Consider the following 13,391-nt stretch of genomic DNA (forward strand, 5'->3'; position numbering starts at 1 on the left):
TCGGGCTCTCCGCAGTCTAGAGAGGCGCTTCGCTGGAGTGGTGGCGCAGCGCTCTTCTCGGTAGGTGTGTGGCTGCCATCTTGTGTGTGGCCACAGCCGGCCTTTTCCGGCTTTAGAAGTGTGTGTGGAGCTACTAGCTCTGGAAGGAGAGTCCCGTGGGGTGACGAGGAGACTTTCCTAGCAGGGGAGTTTTCTCGGTCGGAGTCTCCTCCCTGGGTTTGAAAGGCAGGCGTGGTGGTAGCCCCGGCTTGGCTTTGCTGGTCGTTAGAGGTCTGGTGCGGCTGCGGGCTTTCATGTCTTCACCTTGATGCCTTGGCTTCCGAGAGTTTCTCAGCACTGTTTGTGGCGCGAAGATTCCCACCGTGGACCCCTCTCATGATTAAAGGAGACTGGCTGCGGGATTCAGAACGAAAAGCCAGTCGTGGAAGGGAGAAGGGGATGTCTTGACAACTGCCTCCGGCTTGATAGAGAGCCTTTCTCTTTTTTGTAAATTGCCAGGGACGGGTTGCTGAATTGTAACTCTTCTCGAGAGTTCTTGGGAATGGCCCTTTAGACTAAAGTCATCCCTTGGCATAATGAATATCAGGTTGTTTGAGAGTTGTTTCATTCATAAGCGACAGCCAGCATTCCTTCAGTGACTTAAAAAAAAGAGAACAAAACTAAAAAGGGTTGGTCCGCAGAAGCGGGACGTGAACTAGTGTTTTGTTATGGGACAGAATCTTGTATACTCCAGATTCACTTCAAATTAGGTATGTAGCTCAGGCTAAACCTAACCGTATCTTTCTGCCACTGCTCAAGTTCTGGTTTTACCGAGCGCCACACCCTTGCCCTTGTTTCAGAGGTGCTGAATATCTTTGTAAATTTCTCTTAACATATTTTTAACATTTTAAAATTTATTTTTAAAAAACTTTGCAAATAAATAAAAAACACCACACCAAAATTAACCAAACCCCAAAACAATACAACTCAATGAAGACATCTATGCAATTAAAATTGACATTTGGAAAGGAAATTATGAACCTTCACATTAAATTTTACACATCGAATATGTTTTATGCACGTAGGCAAAATAAACCAAATAAAAAAAACCATGACAGCTTTGTAAATTTCTGGATCTGTTATGCTATCTCTGCTGGCTGGCTTTATGGAGCAGAAAATTATTTAAGGAGGGTGTTTTAGTTTGCTGCAAGGCTGGGAAAAGCAAGACACTGTACTTTCCCCTTTCTCTTGAAAAAAATTAAATAGTAAAGGAAGTAGAAAGCATTCGTTGTTTTTCATTTGAAAGAAGCTGCCAGATCTGAAAATCTAGCCTCTTAGAGACAAATATTTTGTGATTAACTTTTAACAGTTTTGATAAACTCGAGAACCTGAGACTTAACCTCAGTATCTTCACTTTAGTTTCTTTCAAGGTTGGATAACTTCAGTTATTCAAGGTTAACTTGTGATTCCTCTGAGTCAACAGGGAAGGAGGGGATATTTTGTGACAGAAAACCAAACACAAGCAGCAAACACACAAAAAGTTGACTCTCTTACTTTTTTTTGTTTTGTTTTTGTTTTTGTTTGTTTGTTTTTCAAGACAGGATTTCTCTGTGTAGCCCTGGCTGTCCTGGGACTCACTCTGTAGACCAGGCTGCCCTCAAACTCAGAAATCCACCTGCCTCTGCCTCCCAAGTGCTGGGATTAAAGGCATGTGCCACCACTGCCCAGCAGACTCTCTTACTTTTTAAAGCCACAACCCATACTAAATTTTTCTGGAACAAAAAGGGTGACATACTTTTATGAGTTGTATGAGTTGGTGATCACAGTTTATATTACTGTTACTGGTCCATGAACCCACTGACTTACAATTCCAGTTTTCAAAAGTATTAGGAAACAGTTTTGGTAAAGGAAAATGTGTTTATCTCTAGATTTGTTGAGGGCAGTGGTGGGAGAAAAGTCTAAATTCCTCCTTGCTGTGCCAGTGGTCTTCTTAGTTTGCAGGAAGGTTTGAGACAAAGGCTAGAGCATGTGAAAATTGAGGTGTGAGACAGGTCGTTAAGATGTTAAGAGTTTGTTGATTGGATGACTGTCACAAAAAGCATTGGTCATTTTGACCTTTAGACCTTGTAAGTTTTTATTTTTAGTTGCACTGTTTGTCCCCATAATGGATTATATTAATTGAAACTAAAAGTAGATAGTAAATGTGCCAAATTAAAATATAGTATACAGATGCTTATGGAAATTCAAATTGTTCTCCAAATGGTATTTTTTATAGACTCAATTCTTATTTGGTATGTCTAGCCCTTTAAGAATAATTTTAAGGGGCAGCGAGTCTGGCTCATTGATAGAGCATGTGCTGAGCATGCAAGAGAATCCTGGTTTCAGTACCCACCACCCAAATGATTAAAGTGTCAGGAGAACTCCCATAAACCAGTGTGCTCTACATGATGGGTTATTTGGACTCGAGATTGCTTAGGTTAAAAAAAACAAGTTTTAGAAGCATATATGATCTCCTTTCGCTCGGTCTCTCACTGCGCTTGCTTAGGGTCAAGGTCGGGGCCCTGAACATGCTAGGCAAGCACTTGGTCTCTCTTCCTCAGCCTCCTCCAGTTGCCTTGTGTCCATCCCTCTAGATACCAGGGATTAAATATAGGGCTTCCTGGGAAGTCTTTGTCATCCTGTTGCTTTGTTTACTTTTGTTAAAGGATATTGGGATCCTTTCCTGGCCAACCTTTAACTTCAGTATTCACAGTCTCATTTGTTCCTATTGCTTAAATTAGCATTTTTATACAAGTGAGACCTATATATCAAATTTTTACTTGAGCACTAAAGACACATTTCTGATAGTCTTTGTGTTTTTTCTTTGTTTTGTTTTTGCTTTAATTTATTTACTTTTATCTTATGTGCATTAGTGTTTTGCCTGCATGTATGTCTGTGTGAGGGTGTCAGATATTGAAGTTACAGACAGTTCTGAGCTGCCATGTGGGTGCTAGGAATTGAACCTGGGTCCTCTGGAAGAACAGTGCTCCTTAACTCCTGAGCCATCTCTCCAGCCTCTCATTTCTGATAGTCTTAACAGATCTAAATATGTGTATACTTCCCTCATGTTTCCTATATTATCTTGATTATTGATGTGGGTATCTTCTATATGGCTCACATTGAAAATCAGATTTTCCTTTCGTCCAACTTAATAACCTGTCTATAGTTGCAATTCCTGTAATGGCTTTTTCTTTTGTCTTTCTGTTCTCTTCACTCTAAATTCAACATCTTATCCTTGGGTGTAGCAGTGCAGGGAGACTGAGTCAGAAAGTTCCAGTATTGAGACTTGTCTCAGTGAAACAATTATATGCCGTGGTATTCATAACAAATCCTACATTTCTTAATTAGAATTTTTAAAATTAAGATAGAATTTGCCTATCATTATAAAGTTACTAAAGAGTGAGTGTGGCCTTTAAGGATAAACAGTCTTCTTTCTAATGTAAAAGATGAGGTATTCAGGTGCCTGTGTTGTACCTACATGTCAGAGACCCATATTTCTACCCTTCTGCCACCCTCACTATGCAGCTCCGCCTTAGGAACCAGTTCAGCTGCTTTATGCCATGTTATTTATACATGCCACATTCCTAAATGGAAAGATAAAATTTATTTTACTAGAGGAAAAAATTGGCAAATGGTAATAGCTGATTTTTGTGCCTTAATATATTTCATGTTACTTTTTATATGGTCACACCAATTCATGTAATATTGCCACTACTTTTGTCACTATTCATGCTGTTTCTGTGAAGCTCCTGATTGGGGATAGAGTGAAGTAGATGGGTAGAGTTTATCCCTCTCAAATATGATGTGTATAGCCTTTTATTTATCTGTGAACACAGAACTTTGTACTTTTTGTGCTGCCGCAGAGGTTCCTACTGCTAACAAATACATTCTTTTGAAAGTAATTGGTGCTGTTGCTTAATCCAGGTCTGGCTGCTCCCCAGTGATTCAAGGCAGAAAAGAGATTTGGAAAGACAGAAATCAAAGAAGATGGGAAACTTCCACCAGCAGAGTCCATTTAGTGAAGAATTTGAATGCACAAAGCTTTTCTAGAGAGGTAAGGGAGAAGCAAAGGCAGTAAGTCTTCATGCTGAGTGGGCTCCAGCTCCCAGAGCCTGTGTTTTGCTTTCTCCTCTACTGGATTTGCCTGGAGGCACTGATCAGCTTTTGTCTTCTATGTAGTCCTTGTAGGTTTTAAGGTTAAAAACAAACAAACAAACAAACAACCACATGATTTCTGAGCCAGTTAAGATTATTTTATTTTCAGTCAGGGAGTAAGATTAGCAAATTCTTGGTCTATACTGTGATATCATCCAAAGACTCTCAGATGTACTTGAGTTCTTTGAGTTCTGTAAATAATTTTAAGATGTTGGTTTTAGGACCTGAGAAATGGCTCAGTTGGGTACGGTGACTGCTACCAAGCCCGAGAACCTGTGTTCAATCCCAGGATCCACATGGTAGAAGGAGAGAGATAGTTCCCACAAGTTACCTTCTAACCTCCACATGTATAGACACAAACATACACATAAACACACACACATGCAGTGTTGTTTGTTTGTTTGTTTGTTTTAACTCTCTAGTTGTAAAAAGAACTATGTCAAATACCATTTGGATTTTTCAATAAAAAAATACTGGAGATACTTAGTTCCTTTTCCCAGGAATAACTAACCTTGCAGTTAATCAATAAGCTGCAAATGTCAAACTGAGTTAATTAGCTTGTGCCTATAATCCCAGAGTGAAAGTTAAGAATTCTTTAACCTGGGTCATTCAATAAGACTTAAAACAATAAAAATTAAAAAAAAATCTTACTTTCCTGGAGGAAAATAGCAGAATATTTTCAGTTTGAACCCATTAGGTTGTTGAACTAGTGGGAAATTAATCAAACAGAATCTCACTGTGTCGCCTAGGCTGGCAGCTTGCTAGTCCTGTCGTTACTGATGTGCATCACTGTGCCCAGTGATCTTTGTTTGTTTGTTTATGAGACTCAGTATCACCAGGCTAGTTTGGGACTTGAGAGCTTCTCTTCCTGACACATGATAATGTTGAGGCCTTTACCAACAAATGTGACCAGAGTTAGCGGCTTTTTGTTTTGTTTCAGAGTCAACTAAAACGAAGTGAAGCTGGAGAGTTTATATATCCTTGGGTTATAGTGCCAAACTGCCTCCTGAAAGTGTAAGCAGGGTTCATTCGATTACAGTTAAGCCAGTGGGAATTTCTAAAGAGGAAATAACTCTTACGGAGAGTAAAGACGAATTTTATATTTGATAAATGTTTACTCATTTAAAGTATATCTCACGTAAAGCAAAAAGTTTTGGGGGAGGTGTAATGAACTCCAGCCCAGCATAGCTAGTCTTTGTAACTTGATTGCAGTTTTTAGGAATGGACTTTGTAGTTGAAAACATTGTGTTGTATTGTCAAAAGGATAGACACACTAATGAAGAAAGTCTATATCTGCACAGTCTTGTTCCTTCCTTGTAAGTAAATAACAATGCCAGATAGAAAAGAATACAAAAGAACAAGGAAAACCAGCTTTTTAAAAAAGGGAACAACTTGTAAAAGTGAAGGACATTAAGAATCAGTGAAATTATTTTTTTAAAACTTTCCAAGATAAATATCTCTGAAATATAAGAAGATAAAAGCCCTTAGCAACTGGTTCAGGTAGGGTTGTATCACTTTTCAGAAAACAGCTTGTAAAAATGCATCAACAACCAAGTCTGTCTTGACCTTTTCTAGGAGAATCCAGAGGAAATGAAATCAAAGTTTATGCTCTCCTATAACTTCACTCTTGTGAAAAATGAACTAAACTATGAAACTACCACAATGGCCTTTACCATTGTGGTGGCTGTGTGTCAACTTCTTGAAAGTGTATTTAGTGATAACTATTTTGTGTCCAATGAAAAGGGTGTGGAATAATTGGGGAAACAACCTGTGAGGATGAAGAAAAAATAAAAGTAAATTGCACAGCAAGGACCAGACTCCTGTTGCTGATGTGTAATGCAAACAACATAGTCACTGGGTTCTGGATGATGATGTGCGTCCATAGCCTAGCATAGCTCCTAGGGGCAGTGTCTCTACAGAGCTACAGCCATCACTGGTACTGTCTTTTTTTGGTTTGGTTTGGTTTGAATTTCTGCTGTTATAGGAAAGATAGAGTGAGATCTTATGGTGGGCTTAGTCTGCATTTCTCTTATGATGATGATGTTCTTTTTTGATAAGAATGAGAACAGCAATTTTATTTGTCACTGTCACCAAAACTGGCAACAACTCGGGTCAGTTAGGGAATAAAGTTTGAAAAACTCCAACTCATGCATAAAACTAACATAGGAGCCCTGTTTTAGTCCAAGAAACTATATAAATATATAACAAATTATAAGAAAAAAAACCAAAAATTCATACCACATTAGATTATATTATGAAAAGATACCAGAGAAATGTGCCTACAAAACATAAAATGGTAATCTTATGTATTTCAGCTTAAGAGAAATTGTAGTTAAGGTAAAATCTTTTTGTTGTTTTGTTTGTAGCTGAGGTTGGCTGGAAACACTTGACTCTCCTGCCTTTATCTCTATAATGCTAGAGTTGTGGCTTTGAGTCACCATGCCTGGTTTAAGATGAAATCTTTTAAAGAAACATATTTAAAAAAAAAAAAGGATGTCAGAAGTAAGGTAGCTGTGGCCTACAAGAATAAGTGAGGACTGGTAGAACTCAGGAAAGAAAGTTTGAGAAGAGGAGGCACTTTTAGTGACAACAGTGAATGACCCTTTAAGTGAAAATGGTGAATGTGCACCCTATATGATGGCACAAGAGAAAAAGAAAGAAATGAGAAACCAGTATCTTTTTAAAAGCTAAAGTAGAAACAAAAGTAGGCATGGTAGTAGGGACCTTTAATCCCAGAGCCTAGGAGTCAGTGACAGGTAGATTTCTTGAGGTCCAGACCAGTCTTAGGGTTTCGTTTCTATTGCTGTGAAGAGACACCCTGACTATGGCAACTGTTATAAAGGAAAGCATTTAATTGGGACTACCTTACAGTTCAGAGTTTTAGTCCATTGTCAACATGGTAGGAAGCATGGCAATATATAGGCTCCATGGTGCTTCAGAGGTATCAGAATTCTACATCTGGATCCAAAGGCAGCAGGAAGAGACAGAGACACTTCCTCCAACACTTGCACGTATCTTAATAGTGCCACTCTCTGTGAGTCTGTAGGGGCCATTTTCCTTCAAACTACCACATTATTTAAAACAAGAAAAAAGGGAAAAAAAAAAAAAAAGACAGGCAGCCAAATAAAGAGTTCCTTTCATGTAAACCAAAGCTCAGTGGTTGTTGTATAACATTGTGTACTTAATGCCAGTGGATTAGAAGCTTAAAAGCAGTTTGAACAGTAAACTTTGTGCTCACTTTGTCATAATAAAATCTGTAAACCAAAGCATTAGACTGCAGCAACTGTCAGAGCTATAGTTCTGAACACTTAACACTGAAGGATAAAGCCTGACTGTTGAAAGGCATCCCAAAATCTGGAATTCAGCCCAGAACACGTAACACTGAGATATAGTCTTGTAAAATGGTTAGATTTTAAAAACTAACCTTTTTTTAGTCATGGAAAAAAGACCAAGTGACCTGGAAAAAAAAATAACACATTGGTTTGGTGCTTTTGCAGCAATATTTTCTTCTATATAATAAAGCAACATTAAGCCAGGCGGTGGTGGCGCACACCTTTAATCCCAGCACTTGGGAGGCAGAGGCAGGCGGATTTCTGAGTTCGAGAATTCAAGGCTAGCCTGGTCTACAGAGTGAGCTCCAGGACAGCCAGGGCTACACAGAAAAACCCTGTCTCAAAAAACTAAAAAAAAAAAAAAAAAAAAAGCAACATTAAACAAAGACTATTAAAGGAAAAAGAGTAATTTAAACCACCAGACTGTCCACTGTCCTTCAAGAATTTTATGCCATTTCTGGATATGGTGGCATACCAAGTCAAGTGCTAAGCATTAAATATATTTTGTGATAGCTCCAGTTGGGAATAATGGTTTTAGAGCTTTGAGTTTTGACAGTGTAGAAAGAATATAACCCACTATCAGAAAGTCTGTTTTAGACGAAATGAAAGTACTGTGCCTAAGCTATAAATAGAAACATTGATTCAAGTTATTCTGATTGGTATATTCTTTTGCTGAAAAAAATTACATGAAGTTTATAGTTATAGAAAGTCATAAATCAATTTAAATTGTTTTATTCTTTGGCAGTTTGATACATGAATATGATGCAATGTAGTTAAATTATACCATTCCCACTACCTTCTTTAACTAATCCTAGACCCTACGCCCATAACCCTCCCAACTTGGTGAGGTTTTCCCCCCACTCTTCTTAGTACTGCCAACATGTGCATGGGTATAAGATACCATCCACTGGCCCATAGGCAACTTGCTGAGGGCCACACCATTAAAAAACTTGACTCTTCCTCTCCCAGCAACTATCTACTGTCCATAGCTCTTTGTCTAGGGGTGGGGCCTCATGTGTCCCTCATCTTCCTGCTGAATTCTTGATTGGCTTGAACTTGTACATATCTTGTGACTACAACCACAGCTACTATGAGTTCATGAATGTGGTGGTCTTGTCATGTTCAAAAGACACCATTTTACAGCAGTACACCCCCCACCTCCCACTTCTCGCTCTTAAAAGTTTTTAACTTCTTTTCTGCAGTGTTCCCTGAGTCTTAAGGGATGATATTAAGGGAGATGATATAGAAGTCCCATGTAAGGCTAATAAACACTCTCTTATACAGTAAGAGAAAAAGAATTTATATATGTAAGTATACAGGAATGTACAGGTTTTTATGTAAGTTTACATTTAGTGTTTTGGCCATACCTAGGGATATAGAAATTCTCAGTTTGCCTCTGCCTTGCCTTTGACATAGGTGTCGTAAGTTATAGAAGAGATGAGACAAAAACCAGGAGGGACCTTCTGTAGTTATGGGTTGTGGTTATCTCTTCTGAGGCCAGGACATTTAGGGTGAACTGTTTTTGTGTTATTCCCAACATGAGCCACATTGCAGTAGTACAGAGACACTTTCTTGAGTTCAGTAAGTTAACCTGAGAGAGTGTATTGTGGGAACCTGCAGTTCATAACTGGATGATCAGAAGTGTACATAACAACCTAGGTTCTATAACTGGTGTTGGAAATAAGTAACAGTCCTTAACCTGTGCAGTCTGTTAAATGGGCAGTCTTATAACTGAAGCATAGGACACCCCAGTGATGTACAGAAATTCGGAGAATTGCCAGATGTGGGGAGAAATCTCTGCAATTGGTGTCCAACACTGAGTGTTTAGATGAAGGACGTTGGTTAAGTTAAATTCACAGTAAAGAGTCTTAAAATGTCACTCAAGGGCACTGCAGCTGTCATAAACAAAACTACAAAAGATGTTAACAAAATTTAAAAGGGCAGGAAGGTGACTCTGTAGGCAAAAATACTTGTCATGCAGGGTAGAAGAGCCAAGGAAATACTGAGCTATGTGAGACCTGTTGGATAAAATGGCTAAAACTGTGTGTGCCCAAGAGGCAGTCTCAAAAAGGTACTGAATCTAAGGAAAGAGGGCAGCCTTGGAGGGTGGAGCCTCCAGGTAGTGAAGATTTGGTGGTCAGCAAGAAGAGGAAGCAGAGTCAAAGATCTTGTTGAAACCAAATTGAAGGTGATAAGCCTGCCTCCCACCCAGAAATGAAAACAAATGAAACAAGCTAGTGTGGTACTAATGAAGCAAGAAAGCAGTCATTCGCCTCCCCTTTTCCTGTCTGTTTGTACTGCCATCTGGTTTAGGAAAAAGAAAACACTTCAAAGTGAACAGAAGATGGCAGACAACATTCATGTAAAGCTACTTAAGTAGAAAACGAGCCAGGAGTCAAAACATTTCAGATGTTGATAAATCTGTTTGTAACAGTGGTAGAGCTAAAGAAAACTACAATGCCGCACTCCTTCCTGCAGTAAAAGCAATTGCAGACATAAAAAGCCCCAAATCCAAATTCTGAACCCCAAAAGAACAGCAACAAAAATGTGAGGATGAATTTTCTGAACTGAGAAAATAAAATCTTTATTAAAATCTTTTATCTTTTAAGATGAAGCTAAGGGAAACACTAAATTAGGGGCACTGACCAAAGTCATGAAGACAGCCAAAAAAAAAAAAAAAAATGACAGTGGGAATAAAAGTTACACAGATGTGTTTACACACAGAGAAACAGACACATGTATTCTGCTGGGGCTTGAACCCAGGGCCTTATAGTCTAGGTATGTGCTACTTCAGAGACCCATCACCAGTGTCTGGGAAGTGATTAAGATAGAAATGGAAAGATTTGAGTTCCTAAGAAGAAAAGCAATAATAGGGCTGGATATTTAAACTTCTACTCATGGAAGCATTCTTTAAATAGAAAAGACGCAAGCATACATAATACAAATGTTTTCAGACTGGAGGTGTCAGTGACACAGTGGTGTTCATGATGTACCATGTTCTACATGGTACCAACACCATGTAGACAATGCCTCCTCTCCCTCATCTTACAGAATTCCTGTCTACTAGGGAAATCAATCCAAAATGATTACTTTCAATTTATAGCTTAGTTCCATTTCAAGAAAATTAAATTTTTCCCTGGGTTTCCAGGAAGACTAGCAAAAGACTTCTTAATAGTCACATTGAGCAAAACACCTGTGGAACAACCCAGCTTAAGTCTGAAAGTATAAGTCAAGGTTTTATAGCCATGAAGAATTTGCATGATGAAATATTGCATGAGTAAAAAACAAATGATAAAATTGGGGAAATGTTTGAAGCTAATCTTAATTAAAACCAGTTTTTAAAAATCTTGGCAAATCATGAAAATAGAGTTGCAAAGAGACGTCAGAGGAAGAGAAAGATGGTAGAAAAATGATAACTGGATTAAAGAGGGCCCAGTTTCAGTCACACAGAGAGAAGTTCAAATTAAAACTGTGCTAAAGCTGTTCGGAGGTGGGGAGATGACTCCATTGGTAACATGCTTGCTCTCCTAATGCTTATTAACATGTAGATTTAGACCCCAGCACCCACATAAAAGCCAAGAAGAGCAGAATGCTTCTGAAACCCCAGCCCTGGGAGTGGTGAGAGGCTAGAGAGGAGGATGGTATTGAGATGGGAGGCTCCTTGGAGTTAACTAGGCAGCCAGCCTAGCTAGTCACTGAGCTCTGGGATCAGTGAGTATTCCTGTCTCAGAAACCAAGGTGTGGGATGATAGTGAACTGAAGTGAACCTCTTGCCTGTATGTACACATATGCCTACAAGGGTATATACACAGACAAAATTAAATCTACTTTAAAAGATTACTCACCAAAATGTGGAAGTTATATTCTTCAGCTGGTGACAGTGTAGGCAAATGGGTACATTGCTGTTAAATGTGGATACATTAACACAGAGTACCTGGGAGGGAATCCTGTGGTATTCAGCAAATCACATATATGTATCCTTTGGCACAGGCATTAAAACTTTTAGTAATCTGTTTTTAAAATACTAAAATAAAATACACTTTACAGTTTTGTGCTAGTGGTCCCTGAGCACTGCTTTTATTAGGCAGGGTGCCCTGGTATATAAAACCAGTAAAATTAACATACATTTTAAAAGATTCACTCAAATGGTTTACATGTTAAATACTGGGTCTTCCAACAAAGGCTATCTGTCTGTATGCTGGAGAGGCTGAGAACCCCATAGCCATTCCATCTATGAAACTGGGTGCCTTGGCCCTGATTGGGTGCTGGAGCCCGGGAGGATTCTTGGAGAGTCTCTGAATTTCAGTGTTAGAAAGTCAAAGGAGCAGTAGTCTGAATTCTGAAGTACGGTGTCACCAGCAGCAGTAGCAGCACACATACTCACTAGCAAGAAACAAAGGCAGAAAGGCCACACTACCTTTTCCTCTGGTCCCTATATCTGGGCCAGTCTTGGAAGGTGCGCTCATTCTGTGGAGAGTCTCCCTGGCCTCACTTAGTCCTTTCTGGAAACTCCTTCACAGACCTGTTCTGAGTCATGTCTCCTAATTGACACAAGATCTCACCAAGTTGACATTTAATATTAAACATCATACATTATTTAAAAATTAGAACCATTTTCAGTGTCCATTAATAGGAAAATGACTGAATGTACTATAGTATGTAAACACAAAGTTAAATGATAGAATGAAAGAAAAACTGAAAACTAAAATATTTTTACACTATATTTTTATACTTTCTGAGCATCACCAAATAACAGGAACTTGCTAGTGGCTTTTGGACATAGATTTGGACCCCCCAGTGGTATATTTGGCAGTAGAATTTGGATGTGTTTCTTTTAGGAGAGTGTATTATATACATTACTAGGTGTAATTATGTATTGCTGAGTGTTGATAATCAGAACAAGTTTATTAAGCCTATGACTTAAGCAAATTTAATCTGGAAAGGCCTTTGGACCAATTGAATTAAGTAAAAATTACACAGTACACCAAACATAATAGTAGTCCCTTGATTCCTATGTGTTGTCACACATTTGCAGTCTTGACACTGGCCAAATAGTAGCAGAAAAATGGTGAATTTGTGGCCAGCCTGGGTTACACAGTAAGAACCTGTTGAGAAAGAGTGAGAAGGGGTAGAAAAAGGCTGGAGAAGAAAGAATAGAGAAGAAAACTGGGGAGGTGGTGGCACCTGACAACTTACACAGCAGGTTAATACTGTGCTGGCATTTGTTTTCATTTATGTGTGTCATTTAATGTCTATACATTGCAATATATTTTTCTTTGATTCAGTTTATACAGTTATTAAGTAGGAGAATTGATATTTAAACCCAGGGTCCATGTGACTTTAAAGCCTGAGCTTTTTTTTTTTTTTTTTTTAAGACTAGACCACATTTCTGCAGGATAAACATCTTCTGTGAAGAAGAAAGAACATCAGGCATCAGGTGCTAAGGTTTACTTTAAACCTGTAGTAGCTGCTTGGAAAATGAAGATGCAGACTCCAGATTGGTGGCTTGTATGTTCTTCATGCAAGGGCAGCATACTAAAAGAGAGAAGTGTAAGTTTTCTTTAATTTCTGGTAGGGGGTTGTCTTAGGGTTTCTCTTGCTGCAATAAGACACCATGACCAAAAAACTGGGGAGGATAGCATTTATTTGGCTCATGTTTACAAAACACTGTTGGTCATTGAAGGCAATCAGGATAGGAACTCAAACAGAGTAAGTACCTGGAGGCAAGAGCTGATGTAGAAGCTATTAAGGGGTGCTGCTTACTTGCTTGCTCCCCGTGGTTTGCTCAGTCTTCTTTCATAGAGAACCCAGGACCACCAGCTAGGCATGGCCCCACCCATAGCGGGTGGGGTCCTCCTCCATTAATCACTAAGCCAGATCTTATGG

The 13,391-nt window shown here is 38.9% G+C and overlaps 1 protein-coding gene across 3 annotated transcripts in view; it reads left to right on the forward strand.

Moving 5' to 3' along the window:
* Nucleotides 1-9: 9 nt before the first annotated feature.
* The window catches only part of Cab39l (calcium binding protein 39 like), a 107,876-nt gene continuing 94,494 nt past the window's right edge, over nt 10-13,391 (forward strand). Inside the window, exons 1-3 of one of the 3 annotated variants that reach the window (XM_028785884.1) lie at nt 10-60; nt 3,943-4,072; nt 12,881-13,055. Coding sequence is in view for 1 of the 3 variants with exons in the window: in XM_028785883.1 (XP_028641716.1) it covers nt 4,050-4,072 (23 nt within the window). In the remaining 2 variants the exon portion in view is untranslated. The remainder of the gene's footprint in view (nt 61-3,942; nt 4,073-12,880; nt 13,056-13,391) is intronic. The other 2 variants (XM_028785885.1, XM_028785883.1) reach the window with 2 other exon arrangements.

Source organism: Grammomys surdaster, unplaced genomic scaffold, assembly GCF_004785775.1.
Source record: "Grammomys surdaster isolate TR1022 unplaced genomic scaffold, NIH_TR_1.0 125357, whole genome shotgun sequence".
NCBI lineage: Eukaryota > Metazoa > Chordata > Mammalia > Rodentia > Muridae > Grammomys > Grammomys surdaster.